Source organism: Dromaius novaehollandiae, chromosome 2, assembly GCF_036370855.1.
Source record: "Dromaius novaehollandiae isolate bDroNov1 chromosome 2, bDroNov1.hap1, whole genome shotgun sequence".
Classification (NCBI taxonomy): domain Eukaryota; kingdom Metazoa; phylum Chordata; class Aves; order Casuariiformes; family Dromaiidae; genus Dromaius; species Dromaius novaehollandiae.
In genome coordinates this window covers 91058490-91079878 of record NC_088099.1, presented here as the reverse complement: position 1 = coordinate 91079878, position 21389 = coordinate 91058490, and the positions used below count along the sequence as shown (strand labels likewise).

The window sequence follows — 21389 nt, the reverse complement described above, 5'->3', positions numbered from 1 at the left end:
TTAAAAGTTTTTCTGAATATGGCCTCAAAGTCCTGCCAGTGTTTGGTTTATCCTTACGTCTTGAGCAAAGAATATTTGTTTTTAAATACTCTCAGAATTCTCTCAGATGAATCAGCTGTAATTCTGCAGCTGTGATTTGGGAGCTGTGTTCTGAGTTGTATTATCAGTCTGCCTTCTGACTATGTCTGGTAAACTGATCTAGTGTTTCACCAAGTATTTGCTTGCAGCTTTCAGAGGGTGATTCTCATGGCTGGTGAGGAACTGCTGCTCACACTGATGAAACACAGAGTCATTGGTAGTGTGTGTTTGGGAAAAAAAGCCCCCAAGTGTCTCAGGAAGACCATTCAAAAATGGAACTATCTACAAATAGTGTCTATTTTAGATAATTCAAGACAAAATTTATGTATTTCCATATTTTTTCTGTAAAATTAAATCAACAATAGTTATCACTGAAAGGTATTTCTATTTATGACTGTACCTTTGATTACTTTTTATATCAAAGGGAGCACCTACCTTTCTGAATGTATGTCCTGGCTGTAGCTAGACTGGATATTTGTTTTAAGTTATTTCAGGGAAATATACCCGGAGTTTGGTGTGATGGTATGTCACTGAGCGTGATTAATGATGAGCTGAAACTTAGTGGAATGGGACTTAGGCTAGCCTTGCTTGAAATCAGTAGTTTTAGCTAGGAGTGGTGAGTAGTGGTGTATTTCAGTCTAGTCACTTGAGACTAAAAGTTAGCCTTGCAGCCTGGATCTGTCTTGTTTCAACAGTAGCTCCATTTCAGCCAAGGAAATTGGCTTTGGAAGGCATCTACCCCTGTTAAGCCAAATTCAGTCTAGCTTCAGTGAAGTGCAGCCTGGGAGGTAGCTTGTTGCAGCCTGGAAGCATTCAGACTAAAGAGGAATTGTAATTAAGATAGAAACCCGCATCAGACACAAAAGGTTTGGTTTAGAATGCCTTGCCCCATATAAAGTCTGTCCTCAGGGGAGGAGGCAAGGAAGGAAATGGGTATTTCAGATAGAAGCTAACTTGTTTTTCAGATCTTATAGGTATCTTTATAATATACAATAATTTCAGTTCTGCTGGGATCAGTACAAGTGTATTTCCTAAATGTTCTTAGCGTTTTTTCCTTTCTAATTGTTTATCTTTCCTCTCTTCCTCTCCCTAGGAACTCAGGCTGTAGCGTACAAGTCTTGATCTTAGATCACTCCTTTAAAGACTTAACAGAAATACAACCTGACTATGAGTCAGCTAGAAGTCAAAGTGTTTGGTATGCTGAAACCACCTAGCATAAAAAGGGAAAGCTTTCAAGAGAGGGAAGGCTTTAGCCCACTACTGTTTTATGTAACTCCATCTGATTGTGTCAATCATGTTGTATTACATGAAGCAGTTTGCAGTTTTAAAAAGACTTTCTACAGAGTAAAGAAGAGCTGGAATCAAGTACTCCTTAGTTGCATTGTTTTACCTATTCAGCGGCTGAATGAGCTATATACACATGAACAAAAGATGAAAAAGTAGAGCTTATATTTGTATCAGTTCATATTTAAAAAAGAATGTCATTTAGCTTCTGAATTGCACAAAGACTTCGAGACAGTAACAGAACAGATGTTAGTATTAGATCTATCTACCATTCCACCATGCTTCACAATCACGGGTAATGTGACTCTAAAGTGAATAGGACTGCACTTATATTTGAGTGTGTCACATGCTTGTAGTTAATGTATTACAATAAAGAGGACTGTTTATTAAGATTACCTAGCATAACATGTCCTCATCTAGATCTCTTGCATTTTAGCTCCTAACATCAGTGTGACTAGTATTATCACAAGATGACTTCTGAGCAGTCCTAAACGAAACAACAGGATGGTTTGTAACTATGGATTTGAATTTCAAAGGAGAGTAAAGGAGTTAGAAATGAAAACCCTGTTAAAGCTGATTAAAAGCTGGGCACCTAGATCAATCCAGCCTCCTTAGGCCTACTTGAATGCATCCAGCCTGTGCTGAATTCAGTTTAGATCAAAACAAATTTGACCATGGAATGCAATTTGATTTTAAACCACACTGTATACCACTTTTCAGAATTCAACATTTATATTCAAATTTTAAAACGGCTATTACAGATTAGAAAACTCAGAAGTGTTGCCTTTCCTTCCTGCTCAGCTAAATTATCTCTTCATAAACTGTGTCCCTAGGAAACAGAAAACTGTAGATCGTCTCTTCCAGAGTTTCTACTGCTTCTTTACTATTGAGTAGGCCTATCCATATAACCTGACATCTGTCCAGCCGTGCTTTCCACACACTCATCTAGAAGGCTAAATTCATTGCATCAGGGACAGCAGTGATACCTAAGTTTGACTTACTGATCTCTGCTGCTATTACTGTAATGTTGTGCCATAGCAATGTTTCCCGGTCAAGGGGTTTTGAAGTAAATATCGAACCATTTCCTGAATTGATGTTGAATACTCGGTCCATATCAGTGTGTCGATCTACAGAATACCTGCAAATACAGATACAGTGGTTAGAAGAATGCTTTCCTTTTAATTTCTATGTCCTCAAAATATTTTCTAAGACTAGACATCAAACAACTAGTAAATGGGGTTGCCTTTTGTTTTCAGTTCAGGCTTCAGCATCTTTATATGGTCATACAAAGAGCTTGTTCTGAGCTGCTAGATAATGACACGTTGGAGGTTTGATTTAGAAGGTGGCATTGTTACTGAATAAATGAATTACTGTGGAATTTTCATACCTCTGAGACTCATGAAAGCTTTGTTTTTAGTGAGGAATATGAAGTCTGTGTCCTGAAAGATATGAAGTTTGTTTTAAGGCTGAAGTGGCTTTCCCATTATAAAATCCTCTTTTTATGTTTTGATATCTCAACTGTTCCAAATCACTTCTGATAGAAAATTTGACAGCTGGGGTTCATTTCTTCCTGTCACTTCCCAGTGTTTAAAAAGACTGCCCCCCAAAAATAAGCCAGCAAGAAACAGATTCATTACTGCATGGTACATATCACATAAAGGTTTGCCGTAATTCATTAAAACTAAGTTGCTCAGCCCTGGTTGATGGTAAGCTAGATGTGAAACTGAATACTAACAAGCGCTGGAGGAGCTGAGAGTCTAGATATTGTTTCAAATTTTCGATCTGATCTTTCTGCTGTACTGAGTCTACCTTGTAGAAGTCTGCAGTTTATGGGGATAGCGTTACTATCAGGACAGTGTTACTATCCTGATGCAAATGCTGTGACTTGATTCCACCTCTTGTGAAAAGAAAATTCTTGCATAAATTTTGGAGGTTTTGACAGAAATATGTCTCTGATATTGCTATAGCAAGTATACAACTACATTATTTTGTTCTTGTTTCAACCCTAATGTGTGCTGATGTACAATCCAGAGCCTTAGGAAGGCTTGTGTTTGCTTGGTCTCCTTCCAGGCCATAGCAATGGAGGGAAAGCAGCTACTGCTGTCCCTTACATCTGAGCAAGGATAAAGATATGGCTGAGCCAGGATAAAGATATGGCTGAGCCAGTATGGAGTTGGATTAAAACTGTGCTAGGAGAATGACAGAGTACAGTGTCACTGTAGAACAAAGGAATGCAAAGGCTAAAGAAATAAATTTCCATTCCCTGCTCTGCTCTAGGAGCAGCTCTGCAACATGTTGTCCCTTATTCTGCACAGATTTGCCAGTTCCTGTGTAGTGTCTCTTAACTTCAGAGAAAGAGCCTTGTCTGGAGGAAGAGAATAGAAGAGTCCAGTTCATACATGTGATTCTGAGGAAAATTTAAATTAAAAGGCAAACCTGCCTATCTTGTAAATGAATGCTTTTTTGTTCTTTGCAAATAAACAAAAAGGATATAATATCCACAGTAATTTAGCCTGACATTATTCTAAAATGAGAATTTAGTGTACCCTACCTTCCTAAACAAAATTGTACCAGGTACTAATTACTGAATTACTTTTCTTTCTCAACATTGAATTCCACAGATACAACCAAATGAGATTTGAACGTACTCACACAGCTAAAGTGTTTGGGAGGATTTGCATAGGGGTGCTTTGCTGCTTCTTCAGTAGTTGATTTAGTCTTTACTTTTTGCTCTCACTCGACCAACAGTATCCAAATTTCAGCTATAGGGAGTCAACTAACCTGGTGTCATTAACCTAGTTCCTTTACACAATATTATGACACTCCTGACAGCTTGAAAAGACAATACAAAAAGGTAGGTAATATGCAGTGCTGGCTGATGGGACAGCTCCAACAGAGCATATAGTTTTGTCCAAATCTAAATATTACGTGTGAATTCCTTGACTTAGCTGAAATGTTTGGTGGAAGCAAGTTTATACAAACTGGTGTGAATCTCTTACTTTCTGACAAACTAAATATTTGATATGGTAAACATTTCATTTTAACTTTCATTCATTCAGGCTTTTATATGACATTATGTTGGTATGTTGTGAATTCAGTTACATTTAAGATATTCTGCATCTCATTTCCATATCTTTTAGCTGAAATACTTTAATATTTCCATTTGGCAGTAAATCTAGATTTTTCATTCCTATTTGAAATGAAATATCAGGATTTCCCATAGATTAGCGATTCTAGGCAACTATAACAGTATGTTTTAGGTTCTTATTCAGCAAGATATTTAAGCAGTTGTCTAGCTTTAGGAATGAGTAGTCCATTTTTTTCTTCAATTATGCTCTCACTCATGCTTCGTATTATGAATGAACTTAAAATATCTTGCTGTCCTAGCACATTTTAATGCCTTGGTTATTCTAATTGCTATGATTACTTTGTAAAATTTTCTAAATTCAGTTGTGTCTGTGATACAATATCTGGGAGAAATGAAAAAAATTCTTTATGGACTCTTTTTAAGCTTAACAGAGCTGTGACATGGAGGTTTTTCTCTTCAAGATACTCAGAATTTAAAATATAAGTCTTTTCAAAGCCCTATGTTTATTCAAGTCATTTGTAAACTCAAAAAAGCAATAACAGAGAACAGCTTCTTAATGAAATGTTAATTTTATTTCTTCATATTCAAGAGAAAATACATACAAGGTCAATGCTGTTAAAGTATATTCTAATTATACCATTAACCCTAGCCTGGAAGGATGATTTTAATAAGCTAGACTGTCACTTCTGTTTCTCAGTTTATATAATCCTGTCTCCTTTGATCAAGCATTGTTAATTATGTCGAATTGGTGGCAATTCTGACTTAGCGGTTCATAACCTACTAAGAATTAAGCAGACAACATCAAACTCATTTTTGCATTTATTTAATGAAATCACTGATGCATATTTGTGAGATTTCAGGACTTCACCCCTTTCAAACCTTGAAAAATTGACAAGCTAGGAAGTTAAAAGGTATATATGTAGATTCCACTCTCTCCGTGTATACAAAAGCACGAAGCGGGGGAGAAAGAGACTCCAGCACATGCAAATACGTTGTCAGTAAAATACACAAACAGAATTAAGCCTTATATTTGTTTGCAGATCATTTTCATCTGGGATACTTTAGTAAATCAAATCACAGCAGGGAGGCAGTTCCAGTGACTGATGAACTTTATTATGCCTCTGAGGAGTTACTATAGCAAAAAAACTCAACTAGTGATTTAAAAAGATCTGATGTACAATACAGCCAATTGCAGCATTTTTTTTCCCAGTATGCAGTGGATACTAATATCATTTCTGTTTAGATCAAGCACAAGTAGAATGCAAAACTTTTTGTATAGCATGACTGGACAGTGGAGTGTTAATCAGGAGTTTATTGATGTTCCTATCTATGGATGACTATTTAAATAGAGACAAACATCTATGGGTATATTTTTGTATTTTCTTAATGTCATGTTACAGCCAAGCTTGTTTATAAGAGCTAGGCTGATGAAATGTGGCTCTACCAATACACAGGTAGTGAATGATGCACTCTAACAACCAGGGCAGGTGTCCACTTCATATTCTGCTGTTGCGTCATTGTCTTCTTTTACTCAGCAGCTTGCCGTCTAATGCAACCGCGGGGCAGGAAGATTTGTGGGTCAGGAAGGGATGTGTGTGTGAATTTTTCATAATGCATTTTCATAATGATATTGTGAAGGTTTCCTTTAATGGAAGATCAAAGGATCTTTCATCTAACAGAATTAGGGCTCAGATTTTTTAAAAGGAGAAATCTTCACTCAAGTGGAGGAGAAAATGGAAGGCTTTCATTGTAACATCAAGTGTCTAAAGATTTTATTTTAAAATGTCAAGGAAAATTGACAAGCAAGTGACAAGTCATATATATATAGTCTAATTGCATCTTTCCCGAAGTTCAGGATGAAAATCGGATTTAGCATCTCCATAGCATGATGGAAAAAAAAATCACCCTGTCAAAAAGATGCAGATGCAACCTGTGCCCCTAAAGTCTAGGAGATACCCAAGATATTAACACCATAAAGTCACCTCTTATTGCAAGTTTACATCTCACAGGCTACTGCTGTCTGTTGATTTCTTTCCCCTCTTCTGATTTTCCTGTTTCCTCTTGTTGCATTTATTTCTGTTACTTTAACCTGTTCCTTATTGTTCTTTTTCTTCTCCTTTCACCTTGATCATTACATGCTGGTAGTGTACAAGGGAGACAAGTTTCTGCTGCTCTGCATGAATTTTGACATTTCCATTATATTTTGCTCAATAATTATCTAATATCTCCTTATCCTAATATGCAAAGTACCTATATAGTATTAAAGAACTGTCTTGTCAAGGACTGGTAACTTCTAGCACACAAATTCAGGAAAAGAGCCAGTAGGCAACACTCAACAATGCACAGTATAATCCCTATCCGATATAAAGTACTTACAATTAGGAGCTGGTGCTCATGTGAAATGCAAACAATTGTAGTTCTCACCACAAAGAAACAGACTCCTCACTTCTCTCACTCTGCAGTGCCATTAGATATGAAAAGGAGGTACATATGAGGGCCAGAAGGGGCCAGGTTTCCACCTCAACCCAGTTTTAATTTTCATACTAATGTGCCCAAGAACACATGCTGTAGAAGGTGTTTATTTTGTCCTTGGGGTTCTCCAAGGTTGGCAAAAAACTATGTGGCTATTTACGTTACTATGCTCTGCTAATTCAGAAGTTAATATAATTGTTGCATGTCATGGTATAAATAAAACCATACCTTAATTAAAATTAGAAGGTTTAAGTGTTGAACTAGAATTCCTGGGCAAAACACTGCACACAAACTGAAGACAAAGAGGGTTTCTGCCAGAAGGGGTTTTTAGATTTAGTTTCATCATCAAGGAAATTGAGATGATAATATTTATCCATCCTGCAAGATGAACTGAGAGCTTAAAACTTACTCATGTTTCATAAGCATTGTGAGATATCTTGATGAAAGACAGTTGTTTGCAGAAGTGCAAAGTATCAATGGAGTGGACTTTATTAAATTTGCATTGTTCTAATTTGATCTTAAGGTTAGTATTGCATTTCCAAGGTGTCCAACCCAGCAACATGCTGAAAATTGACCTGAATTTAATATCGCTATGTTTTCCATTTCCTCCTTTTACTGGCTTTTCAGTAGCAATGAACTTTAATTAAAGGGCACAGCTATTTAAAAGTTCTTTCCTACTCTTTCCAACATGATTTCAGTACTCAAGTATGTTTTCAGATGCACCGAACTTTCTAAGTGAGACCTCTGTTTTATAAACCAACAACGAACCTGTTAAACAATTTACAGAAAATGAGAGCTTAGGTTTAGCTACTCCAAGTTTAAAGTCTCCTCCACTTCCTCTAAGCATAGTTTATTGATTCATGGCAAGTGTAATTTATGAAGTCCATGATCTTGATTCTTATCTTACTAACCTTACACTGATAGAAGTGAGATCAGACTCTATGTGTACATAAGCTGCTTCTAAGGTATTTCTGCTTGTAGTTTAGAGAAGGTAAATGTGACCTCGGTTAACCAGGGCTGGGAGGATGGGAGAAGAAAGGGTTACTGAATCACCATCCTGTCCCACAGCCAAGAGGATGAACTGCACTGGCAAGTGTTAGAGGTGGACAGGGAACACTAACCTCTTTTAGTGCTCTTTTTTGCAGTAAATCTTCCCATGTAGGTAGTGTAATTGAGAAATAACCACAAACATTAGTTACTGAAGAAGCTAGGGTGTAATTCAATGATGCAAGGGGCATGCACACGCAATCACGCATACATATATATGCTCTAGTGTAAGAGATCATTTGCCATCTACAATACTCTGCATTTAAGCATACTTGAACAATTTCACTGTTAGAAGTTTGGGGGTTTTTTTTATGCCAACATGAATAAAACAAAATTAAGCAGTAAAAAATTTAAGCATGAGGTGAAATAGTCAATGCTTACTTGACAGGGTTCTTGGCAGCATCTGGATCCTGAGCTGTTACTGTTCCTATTATGCTGTTTATTGGAACATCTTCTTTCACTTCAATTATATAAGCTGGTCTGCTGAACACTGGGGGTTCATCTACATCCTCCACCTGAATTCTGACTGTAGCTGAGTCCTTGAATGGCCCCAAGTAGAGGAATCGAGGGTCCACATAAGTATTGGTAGCTTCCACTTTCAGAATATACAGATTTTTTTTTTCAAAATCCAATGCCTTGGAAGAGAAAGAAAAGAGTTTGAGAGGTCTCTGGGAGTCGTTTTGGCTTGCAGCTAAATGTGCTAAATGAATGGGGGGATGTCAGGGAGAGGCCTGTGCCGTAACAGGAGCCTGAACTGGGATTAAAATGCCAGCAGAAAGGGGTTGTATGCCACTAACAGTAAGCTCCACAAAAATGTGCATTTGCAGGGAATTCTATGCCTAGAACTCCTAAACTCCTAGATTAATCATTCCTTCTCAAATAGTCTCAACGCTTCAGCTTTTTATTCTGTTAATTTTGGCATTTAGTTATTTTCTTGTCTGTTCCTTGGCCTTAAGCATCACACACTATAGGGGGAAAGATTTTATAGGAGCTGCTTGTTAAAATATTGGCATTCCATTACTGAAATGAAACAGCATGTCATCTGGCGTCAGAGGAAATCAAGGACCACCCATTAAGTAAAACATGATATTATGATAAGACATATTATGCTCTGTTAAAAGTATGAAGGAGAAGCGTGTAGGGACTGTTTCTTACAGAGTACCTACTTAGAGAAATTTGGGGGAGAGAGGAGTCACCCCATTTTTCCATTATGTTGTACAAAATTCCACAGAAGCCATGGCTTCCGTCAGCAACAGAGAAATACAAACAGAATTAGATGGATATCATAATCAGCCCCTGGAAGGCATCTCTTAAAAAACAAGTAATGACAGGTGTCGTACTGATATCAACAAGCAAAGTGCATGTTCTGAAAATCTACACAATGTCTATTTAGTGATGACTGAACTTGAACTGATGGAGGATGATATCTGTAACCTTATCAAGCTTGCCTGATAACCCACTGTAAACAATATTTCTCAAACCTTTTCTGACAGCCAATGTGCAACTTAGTAGATGATGTCCATTGTGATCCAACAAGGCACTGTGATTTTTTTCTGAAGTAAAAGCACACTGATAGATTTTCTTAATTACATTTTCACAAAATGTGAGTCAAAAGAAATTTGTCAATGTACTTTGATACGCTATAGCCTATACAATTCAACGCCTTCTAATAGTGCAAAGTAGGCAGTGTCATACTGATTATTTCTGTGGTCTTAACACAGCACCTTTCTAACAAGTGAGGAAATCCTGTAAGCACGACAGTGACAAAATCACAGTCCGAGTGTACTCCTTTGAGTTACTCTGTGAATATATTCAGAATGTAGAATTTTCTCTCAGGCCTATTCCACCCCATAGATTATTTACTTCTTAGATCCCTCAAAGCATGTGCACTGGTTTAGTAAAGGAGGGTATAAGAGCAGGGTTCCTAATTGGTTGTATAAAAGAAGCTTCACACAGGGAATGTTGTAGAGATTCCTAATAAATAGCATTCAAATCAATAAACAACACGTGCTGCACTAGAAAGAAGAAAAAAGAAATACACATTAGCTAAAGTTTTGATTGATATTTCAGAGGCTGGGATTAAGTATGTTAAGATGTGTACCTTTTTGATGGTTATAATTCCCTCCTGTGTGTCTTTGTCTGTGATAATTCCAAACATGTCATATCCATCCCCCTCAGTAATGCTGTATTCGATCTCTGCATTTTCATCCACATCAGCATCGTTAGCTTTTATTCTGCCAATTGGTGAGTCAGGTGGGGTAGACTCAGGAGCTCTGAATTGGTATGTGCCTACAGTGGACAGAGAAGGAAACTTTTGTCACTAACGATCGTGATATTTTGGATACCACCTTTTAGCACACCATCTATGTTGGGCATTCACAGATGAGGTAGTGAGCTGCTGTGTCTGCAGGCTTTCCTTGGGCAAAAACCTTCAGCTTCCGCCTTACTTTCATATGAATAAAAGTAACTTTTTCTTCTACCTATTTTCCAGTACAAAGCATGGGCATTTTGTTTTTCTGTCTACATGTATCTTTAGAAACATACGTCCTTTTCTAGACACTACCGTGATCTCTTTCGGCCATATGAAAATGGAACATGAGAAACTTCTTGAGGTCAAAAGACAAATAAAATATTTAGACCTACCAGAGGCCAATACAACATAGTGACTCTAAAAGCAAATCCAGCCCAAACGCCTATTTCTAATGTGCTACACTGAAATGTCCCCTGAGAAAAAAACTACTTGGGGAATATTGGCATTATGAAGCTGTATCTTTGGCTTTTGTATTGAAGACACTTATGTCCAGAGATGCATAATTAACTCATTGGAGGCAGAGTGCTATATTTCCTCTTAAGTTGTTCTAATTTAAATGGAAAAAGGTTTGCCCACAGCTAAGAGCACACTTTGAACTTAAATGACAAGTTGCTTCTAATAACTTTCCCAGTGATTTAACTGCCAAAGCTTGCTCATTTGTCTGATAGTATCTGCAATTATTTTCTTGAACAGCTGCTCTTGACTTGACACACGCGCGCGCGTGCGCGCACACACACACACACACACACACACACACAGACCAGTGTAGACAAAGCAAAAAAAACAGGAAAGGAGAGAAGAGGAGAGAAAACAGAAGAGAAAAGAGAGGAGAAAAAGAAGAGAGAAGAAAAGAGAGAAGAAATGAATGAAAACTTTTTGAATCACTTATGGCCATGAATTAATACAAATGACTGTGTTTGTAAGAGATGTGACTCAACTGGTTCCTTTAAATCTCACAGAGATACCTGCCAACTGACCTGAAGCAAGGGAAGAAAAAAAGAATAACAGGCAGAAAAACCTGGTATATTTATATATACATCTTTGTTTCTGTGTGTATAGGAAAATACACTGAAGCAAATGCTTCTTGGGTGAATATTCATTTTGATAGAACTGCTTTTGGGATCATTTTACCTACTTAAATAAATACGTTTAAAAACGTAGATGTGTTAGATTAGAACATCCATCTTAAAAATAGTCAGCTACAAGGTGTGACAGAAACAATGTTGACCTAGAAATATAATGATATCAATCAATGCTATTTCATGAGTAGAAAAAATAGGAGTTGTTTTTGTACGTTAATTCACCTCTCAGACTATCTACTGCAACTGGAGCAAAAATATTAAAGAAATGCTTCCCAACCACTGCAAGTAACCTTAGCATGATGCTACTGCTTGCTTCCTTGTGCTGTCTTTTTCTCAAAGGAAGTCTGATACCCTGTAAGTTAATGACAGCAGAAACAATAATTGAGGTGAAAAAAACAGATCAATTTCTGTCCGTTCTGCTGTGAAGACAGAGAACCTAAGTGTTCCATACTCTGGGGGAAGCGCGGAGGATTGTCGTTTACGTCAGTCAGTGTGATGTTCACGGTGGTGGTTCCTGATAATCCGCCCATCTGGCCTCCCATGTCCTTAGCTTGGATGACCACTTGGTACTGCTCCCTGTTTTCACGGTCCATGTTTAGTAAAGCAGTTTTAATAATGCCTGAAAATTAAAGAGGAGAAATTCACTAGTAATGTGTTGACTTTGATGAAAATTCATATTAAAAAAAAAAAAAAGAAACAGAGCCTAAAGAACAAAACAGTCTCTGTGTAATGAATGAACTTTGCCCAGTACAAATATTTACTGTTATGAGACGGCACATTAAATTACAGACTTGTCATATCATATCTCAGGCTGCTGCCTGTGTGACAGACACAGTATTAGTGGCATCCCCAGAAAGATATGCTATCTATTTGTGAGCAATGTTACTTTACATAACTATTTACCCCCTTTCTGTTCCATGCTGAAGTCCCTCACTGAACTGGAAGAAGGCTCAGTGTTCATTATAATGTGCTCCATCTTTTCTCCCCTGTTCTGTCAATATTTTTGTTTTGATAGGCATGGCAAAAAAAAAAAAAAAAAAAAAAAAAAGCAAACTTCAACAAGACATCATTAAAGAGGAGTACAGCAACATTAAACAGGAGAAGAGAAATTAATTAAGAAAATTGTAAGCATCCAAGCATGCCCAAGTATATATATTTCTATTTATACATTGATTGAAACAATTTTGCCAAGCACTTCCTTTGCCAAAGGCACAAGTATCAGTTACGATCCCAATATCTATTGAAATTCAATCATTTAGATTTACTGTGAAGCAAAATGTTTGAGTTCTTACTGGGTCTCTCTCTTAAGGCTAAAAACTGACTCCTTGGTAGGCAAACGGGGGGGAGATCCTGGTACTGAAATCCATGGCAAAATTCACAGCAACTTCAATGGAGACTTACTTCACTCTGGTAGTTTTATCATTGAGATCAAGCCTGTGATTTACCTTGCTTCCCTTCCTTCCTCATACAACCTTCTCGCTAAAAGACCATTAAACTCTCAGCTACGTCATCCTTACTACATCTCTAAATAGAAGAACACAGAGTGTGCTGCCCAACTCAGCATGAGGTGCATTTTGCATCAGTGCAAAAATTTGCTTTCTTGTAGTATCCAAATACCCTTATGCTTGAAGCAGAGGTTAACCCATAGATTTGTCTCAGTTCAGAGAGTGTCAGGCCCTTTTGATTCAGAACTAATGTGGTTGGGATACAAAAGCTGTTTTGGTGGTTTTTTTAAAGCATCTCAAGACTGAAGAAAGTCTTGTACTGCCCCTGCTTTTGGGTCTGCGCATCATGTCAAAAAGCAGATTGTCTCTTACATTACATTCTGAGAGTTTAACTTAGTAAGTTTGGAGACTAGTGTTTCTGCTAGGCTTTGGGCAGCAAAGGTGTCTTTCCAGCAAAAGTTGCTTTCTCTGAGTTTCACGTAGTGTCTGTTTTGGCTTACAGTTCACCTCCCAACTTGACACATGTTGATGAAAACAAATAAAAGTTTTGTAAAGATTTCCAAAACAGGTGACTCTTTCCTTAAGCATCATAAGATAGGCTTAGGTGTACCTTTGGGCAACAAATTTAGCATCTTTCCTAGCCTAACCTTCCTTATCACTTCAGGCCATCATTGAAGGATTTCTCTTTATGTTTCATTTTTGGGGACTTACAGCTTCAAAAAGAATAGAGTTTTCTTCTGAATCACGGAGTCTGCTCTTCCTTTCTCCAAAAACCTCCCTTTGGTTTTGGCTTTTCCTTTTTTTCAGAGGCATGCACCCTTTTTCACCTCAGAGGTTTTTCTCTGAGACACCTACCCTCTCCTTCCCTCCCTGAGTCTTTCAGATTTGGTTAGGATACAATGCTAAAACCTGATTAATTTTTTGGGATAGTCCATTCCTTTTCTGTAAGCATGCTTAATTTCACTAGCTTCCAGCAACCTATCATAATGGATGTTTCCATTTAAATAGTTTCTCAAGGTCTTTTGTTTCTTCTAGGAGAAATTTGTTGCAGATCTTGGAAAGAGACTGAAGATTATATATGCAATGAGATAGTCTAATGATACAGCAGTTTCTTTCTTTCAGTCAACTAGAGCTCATATGTTTTACATGCATGGGTTCCAAAGCTGTCTGATCAGCCCATAAGAAATTCCAGTCACTGTATATAACTTAAACATCTTCCAAGAACAGAACTCTGAAGTTTGGGATTCTATTTGTGAACTTCTAGTGTAGAGCAACAGCCAATTTTACCTCTAATATCATTATTCTTAATTAAGCTTTCTTTCATAAAATCAGCATTAAAGTGATATGTTGCAGATGTACAGAGATTATAATTACTTTAAACAAGTTTTAAAGACGCAGAGGGAGAAAAAAAATGAACAAACCCTCAGTCTTAATTTAGCCATTATGAAGATCTATGAGGGTTAAGCATTTTCTTTCACACCCACCTGCTTCTCCCCTTCTTCTAAGAGCCAACCTATTGGTTTAATTTAAGCATCTACAGAAGTCTCTGTACCCACTCTGTTGAAAATGACTGAAAACTGGTTCACATCTAGTTCTAATTTCATTTATTAGACTTTGCTGGTAAGATTAAAATAACGTAGGTGTCATGTTTACAGATGTATCGCTCTGTTAAGTTTGTCAGATTTTGCACTGACTAAGATGTAATCTCTTTGAAGTTTTTGTCTAATATGTCCTAGCTTGGCTTAGCATGTCATTTTAAATTACAGACATTGTCAGAGAATGACAGATAGGGTCTCCTGACCTGTCTCAGATTCGACAGAGAAATACGGTTGTCCCTGGAGAATGCTGTAGACAACTTTAGCGCTGTTCCCATATGTAGGATCATCAGCATCAGTTGCAGTGACTTGTACAACAAAGGTGCCTGCAATGATAAATTAAAGAAAATAAAAATCCATATTTTTTTCCATTAACAACACAGTTCATGATGTAGTTGTTTGTACTATCTAGCCAGTTGGACTTTCTTTAATGATCTGAATCTGGGCATGGATAGGTCTTTATTTTAGCAGCATTAAAGCAATTTAAATGTTATAACAAATGTTTGTGGGTGAAAAATACTATTTCCTATCCCTGCTTGTTTTTTTGAAGGTTGTATACAAAGAGTTTGATTGAATTATATGGAGAATGCTGCCATAGAAATACACGAACTGAGAGCAACTGAAAGGCAATACTAGTCTTCTTAAAATTCACACCTCTTTGTGCCCAAACTCTAGCAGGCAGCTGAATGAAATTAATCTTTTCCACCAAGGAGAACATCTGAGTTGGTTATTTGGGACATGAGATTCTTTGGATGTAGACCTTGTGTTTTCTTTGGGAGCAATGAGCTGGAATAAAATAACCCTTTCTGTGCACTCTGCCTCCCCTGGAGGCAGGCAGGCCAGGGACTACGGATACTTCTGCAGCTGCTTCCTTTGGAAATGCAACCCAATTATAGGTTATATTTGCATTCACTTATTCATTTTTTGTGCAAGGGGAATTTTTTTCCAAGGACATGCAACTAGTAGCTGGTGAACCATTACAGTTGTATGACCAGGGAACAAGATGGAGGCTCCATATAAAAGGCCTGTCCCTTCACTGTGATCAGTCAGGGTACCTGAGAGCATGGGCACCTTCACCCTAACCCGGGGATGAGAATGCTGCTAAAAATCCTCTGTGTCCCCAGTGAAAGAAACTGCACAAGGCTTCAGAGTAACATCTGAACTCGAGAACAGGGTGATCAATCTTCCTTGTATTTAAAAATATTTGTAAATAGTCACCAAGTTTTCCTGTCTGTATTGATAATATAACTGTGTATTAAAGGGAGTGTCTAAATTATAGATAAGAAAATCTCAGAAAAATCACAGATTGGATGTTACGTCGTAGGCCTGTAAAACATCTCTCAAATGCATCAGGAATGTCTATTTGTGATATTCTTGTACATCTTCTTTGAACACTACTAAGGGTCAGGGCAGTGTGACAATATGAAATACATACAAGAAAATTGTGTGCTTTTTGAAAGGATTTTTTTAGAGAAAATAAGCATAGTTCAGGTTCAATTCAAATTTGTCAAAACAATTTAGAGAAGTTCTTACTCTGTCTAAGTGTCTCTGCTCCTAAAGGACATAGATGCAACAACAAAATGATAGTTTACTTCTTCTGAGCCCATCAAAATACACAGTTATTGATTAGATATGGAGATTCTTTATTATATTTTCTATGAAGAACTGAGGAAACCCCTCCCCCAGGTATTGAAGGCATTGAAAATTTGAATCTATGTCAAGAATAAAATTTTGCAAATTTACTCATTCTTGTAATAGGTCAAACTAAAATTTACAATCTGAACAACCTTAATCTTGAGGTATTTGACACAGGAATGTAAATCTGAATTTTTAATGTACCTTCTAGAAAAAGAAATGGTGTTGAATTCCAGGCAAAGTGTTAAGAAATATGAAAAATGAACTCAGGTTTTGGGATTTAAAATGGGTTTGTGAACAAAGTATTCACTTCACATATTAAGCAGCAAATATTTGGAATATGAGGTTCTCTCTTCACCAGATGAGGTTCCATCCATGTGACAAGTCCCATGAATGAGAGGAGAGAGTATGCCCCACAGTCTTTATTTTCATATTGCTTGAGCTTTATTTTAATCTCTTTCTTGATTGTGATTAATTAATGCTTCTTTCCCTGGATATTATTTCAGATTGGAAACATGCTTCTTGTGGCTTAAGCATGCATCTCTTTCTGACAAAGAAATCAAAATGGTCCTCCTAAGAACCAGAGACAAAGAATCAAAACCTGTCAGTTTCTCTGAAAAAGATTCAATCTTAAAATCATATTTGAAAGAAATCATTTTCTTTTCATTTGTTGATTAATTTGTATAGCTCAATAAATTTTAAATCAAAGGGAAGATTTCAACAGACATTGATGGACTTGGGAGCTTTTTTTTTGCTTAAAAAGAAACAAAAAGAGCAACAAAGGTCAAAGGAATTTAATGGCATAGCTCAGAATCAGTGATGAGTTGATTTGTGTGATAGTTTTCTCTCCTGAAATGTGTATACCCCCTTCTAGACCTCCCCTCTTTACACATTTTTACCACCCTGAACTAAGTAAGTGTTGCTCTACAGGTTTAGGGGTGCGGACACAGTCAGGTGACTATGGCTTAACATATTATTACACTGGTGCTAAATCATGATACCACTGCATGTTAAGCTCTTTATGTGTGTCACGTAACACAGCTTAACTCAACTCTTTCACTGTGAGCTATGCTAGATTGCAGTAACTTGCATTTGTTGTAGGACAACACAGGGAGTGGGTGTCACCCAGCTGACACCTCCGATTTCAGTAAACCATTGTCACTATCCTACTGGAGTTAGATTTTTTAAGTGTCTGAGGTGCTGTTACTCAAAATTCAAACAACAGGTGTCTGTATTCAGTGCCTATAAACTTTGGGCCCTTAAGTAATTCTGCAGAAAGAATCCAGACTGGATACTGAAATCAACTATTAGTTAGCACCTACCAACATCTGACATTTCGGGAATGCTGGCATTGTAAACGTCCTTTGTAAACATTGGCTCATTGTCATTGATGTCATGGATCTTAATGATGAATTCAGATTCTGGTTCCACTGGTCTTCCAGTCCTTCTGTTTATAGCCTGGGCACGAAGTATGTATACAGGCTTTTCTTCCCTGTCTAGTCTCTTTGTGGCCTGGATGTCACCAGTGTTTTCATTGATAATGAAGAGGTCTCCTGCTCCATCTCCAGAAAGGATGTACTTAAGTGATCCATCTCCTTTATCTTGGTCTGAATGCAGCTGGTGATGAAATGGGAATAAAAAAAAGGGAAAATATATAATAGATACTTTATCTGTTACCATGATATATGCCTCACTATTATTAATGTCCAGCCAAAAGACTGCACACTGCTTTTGGGAAATGAGATGATACCACAGAAGAAGCAGTGAATTGGTAGAGCTGTGTCTTGATGTCAGAACTGAAATGGTATGCAACATTATAAGAAATTTTCTGGGGAAAATGATAAGATAAAGCTGCAGATCACCGTCCCAGGCTAAGCATACATCAATTGGCTCTAAATGCTAGTGACTTAGGTGGAATTCTATGAATATATAGAATACTGAAATCCTACAGTTGGAAAAAGGGTGGATTCAGGAACTGCAGTAATGAAAGAACTAGAAAGGGGCCAGGCTAGTTACTTCCTGAGTTTAAAATCAGGTTGCTCTGCTGTTGCTCACCCTGGACATGATGTAGCTTACTGCGCAAGGCATAACATAGTAAGAAATGAAATACATACACAAATAACAGCAAAGTACATGCATTCACAGGTGTAGCAAACTAAGAGCTGAGGCAGGCACGCTAGAGCATTGGCAATGAAGAGTTCAATTGCCTTTTAAAAGGGAAAAGGAGCAAACAAACATAATGGGGGTCAAGGGAAAGAAGAGAAGGATGGTAGTTAGCATATAAAGCCTGAGCTGCTCAAACCATCATCGTTTTTCCCTAGGAGAATTCCGCATCTCTGTTGAAAAGCTGCATGCCACACACACAAGGTACGACTGATTAAATCCTATTCCGATGGCTGTTCCTTTGATAAGGGCACATCTATCCCTCTTGGTCTTAAAGTCAAGGCTGATCAACTACATTTTATTCTGTTGTTACATTAGAGAAAATAAAATATGAAACATTAAAACTACTTTTAAAGTCAGGGTATAGGTGATGAAATTAATGGAAAAAAAATCTGTTAGGTAGGAGACTTCCACAAATGCTTGATTCATAGGAAAGACATGTGTTTATGAGTCAGGAGAGCTGGACTTTCTGGACCAGCTCTTTACTTTGTCTTCCTGCGTACAAAAGTAGAAAAACAATGCCTACCCAACTGTCACAGTAGAGTACTTACCGTTCTTGCATGGGATGCTCTGTAGAAGAGACAGATTTTTAAGTTGGAAGAATATGGAACATTATAGTCTTCACATAGACTTTATAATGCGTGGCTATGCCCTTACCATGCTGGAAGGGCAGCCTCTGGCAGGACCATAAGCACAATGTTTTGGACCTCCTCCAACCTTCTGCCCAGATCAGTGCTATGCTGGCAGCTTACTCACAACCCGCTTGGCAGCATACTGCTCTGCCACACGTGCTCCTGCCTATAGAAAGTATTCTCCAGGCAACGAGTCTGTCTTTAAGGGCAAGACTCTGCCTCTATGCATAAGTCTAATGTCCAGCAATACAAAATACCAGAACTGTAGCACAGTTAATCGTTAGCAGACATGCTGAGGCACTGTTTCTTCATCTTCTCCTTCGGGGAGACATTCAATGTAATTTTGCACAGTGCCCTTTCTCTTGATAATATGAATACCAGTAACCAGCTTATATGCAACATTTTTCATCAGTGGATTTCAAAACCCTTCACAAAAATGGTCAATATCATTTGCTCTGTTTTACAGATAACAAAGCCTAGAGACTAGCAGCTCCCTGGAAGGCTAGTGCAGGAGCCTGGAATACCATTCAGCTCTCCTGAGTCCTGCTCAATTGGCCAATCCACTTGGCCACAGGACCTAGAAGAATTAGATGGTTTGCGGATATAAGCTAAGTCTCTGAAGAATATCTGTTAGACCTGCTTGTTAAGAAGTCAGACTGGAAGTCTGCTGAGGAAAATAATTACAATAGGATCTTTGAGTCTAATTTTCTCAAAGGCGATCTGCAAAGGAAAAGGCACCTATAGACCTGAAAAGAATTCTGTCTTTAAAAATGTGTATTTTTTCTTGATTCTGTTTCACATTTGAAATTTAACTTATTTGCCTTGATAGCTTCTTTAATTTTCTCTGCATCCTATCACTGGGAAAAAAAGCAGCCTTCTGTAACAGCCTATCACTAATTTATACGAATCATAGAACAGTGTTATTGTGAGACTTTTTATAGGCTGAACTCCCAAACTCATTTTCATCATCATTTTAATTAAGCCTGGTTTCATCCAACAAGGTAGTAAAAAGGTCAAGTTACAAAAGGTGTTGGCACTACTAGGAACTGTGCTCCACAATATTCTTTACACAGTCTATACAAAGTTAAGATAAAGACATAACAAAGCAAACTCGTCTGAGTTTTGAAATCAATAGTTTATGAAATTTCCACTCCTCTCGCACATCTAATCCCCCCATGTGAGATGGAGAATGACTTTGGGTATCAGGACAACATATATCTCAATGTAAGGACTCATTAATGTTGTGAATGACCTAATCTTTGTCAAAGGTTCAGTGCCCAGCCCTTCAGCAAAAGCACGAACTTCCGAAAATAAACAAGATCCTTTTCAACTTTAATACCTTCAGTTTTACAGCTTTCCTAAGACATGAGGGAACACGTTGGCAAAGTAGTAAGTGGGTTATTTACTGTAAGACTGAGCGGTGGGAGCAGTCATGCTCCATGCAGCAGTGTATTACACAGAGCTAAGGCTGGCTGAGTGCCAGCCCTTCAGACTGACAGCTGATGCTACAGCATGTTATCACACACAGCCTCCAGAATCTGATTCATATAGATTCTCAAAAGCTGTGATTACAATCTGCTTGATTTCAGTAAATTAGGATAGCTCTCTAACTGCTAAACGTTAGGGTTTTGTGAGATATGCCAATATCAATATGCCAACATCAACTGAGCCAAAATAGCTTTGATTTTGTTCCCCTTTTCAGGAAAAATGTTGTTTTTATATGTTAGAAAAAGCAACCAGCTCTCTAGAGTTCCTATAGATGATAAATTTGTAACACTCACCTATGAGGAAAATACCTGAAAAAATGATTTATTATTTTAGATTAGGTTATCTGTCCTTGGTTTGTTTGGTAGAGTAGTTTCATCCAGGCAAAAACAATTTTTTTTTTAAAGGTTATGTTATCCTGGAAGGAATATACTGTGTGTGTAACCTATATAAAGAGGGAAATTACTATTCTAACCATATATAAAAAAAAAAAGAATAAAATTTAAAGGAGAAAAAAATGATGCAATTTCAGGCCAAAAGGAAGGCCTGGTTGAGAGATGCACTTAAAAATACCATTGGCAGTTTGGATTTTTTATTATCTTTCACTCAGCCAAACTGTAAGATACTAGCTGTCCTTTCCTTTCTTCCTCCCCCTTCACCCATTTAAAAGTTGTTGTTGAACACCTTCAGCTCCTAGAGTAGTTAAGAGGACCTGAGAATTGGTAGCACTGCCAGAACGTAGGCTATATGCACATTTTGCCAGAGAAAATTTCATTCTAATTATATTACTCCAAAATTTCCTTTGTAAGTGGAAATCGGTCAGTAATAGGAGCTCTTTATTCCAGTATGAGTTCCTATCATTCCACTTGAACAGCCATCTTTTCTGAAGCTGTTATTGAGGCCCGGACACAACAGCCCGATGTTGCAATGGCAGATGTGTATTCCCACTATGCCAGCAAGCAATGCATGCAGCAGCACTGAGGGCTGGTCCAGATTCCCTGTGGCTGCCCTGAGGAGCTGAGGTGGTTTCTGTGAGGATGCTTTCTATGCCGCCCGTGGGATGGAAAATGAG

At 37.7% G+C, this 21389-nt stretch overlaps 1 protein-coding gene across 2 annotated transcripts in view; it reads right to left on the bottom strand.

The window, feature by feature from the left end:
* LOC112982209 (cadherin-6) overlaps positions 1 to 21389 on the bottom strand; it is a 110365-nt gene that overhangs the window by 14090 nt on the left and 74886 nt on the right. For both annotated transcript variants that reach the window (XM_064506885.1, XM_064506884.1), the window contains 6 exons: positions 17360 to 17654; positions 14609 to 14728; positions 11814 to 11981; positions 10071 to 10258; positions 8351 to 8604; positions 2364 to 2500 (listed from right to left, as the gene is read on the bottom strand). In XM_064506885.1, the coding sequence (XP_064362955.1) occupies positions 2364 to 2500; positions 8351 to 8604; positions 10071 to 10258; positions 11814 to 11981; positions 14609 to 14728; positions 17360 to 17654 (1162 nt within the window). The remainder of the gene's footprint in view (positions 1 to 2363; positions 2501 to 8350; positions 8605 to 10070; positions 10259 to 11813; positions 11982 to 14608; positions 14729 to 17359; positions 17655 to 21389) is intronic.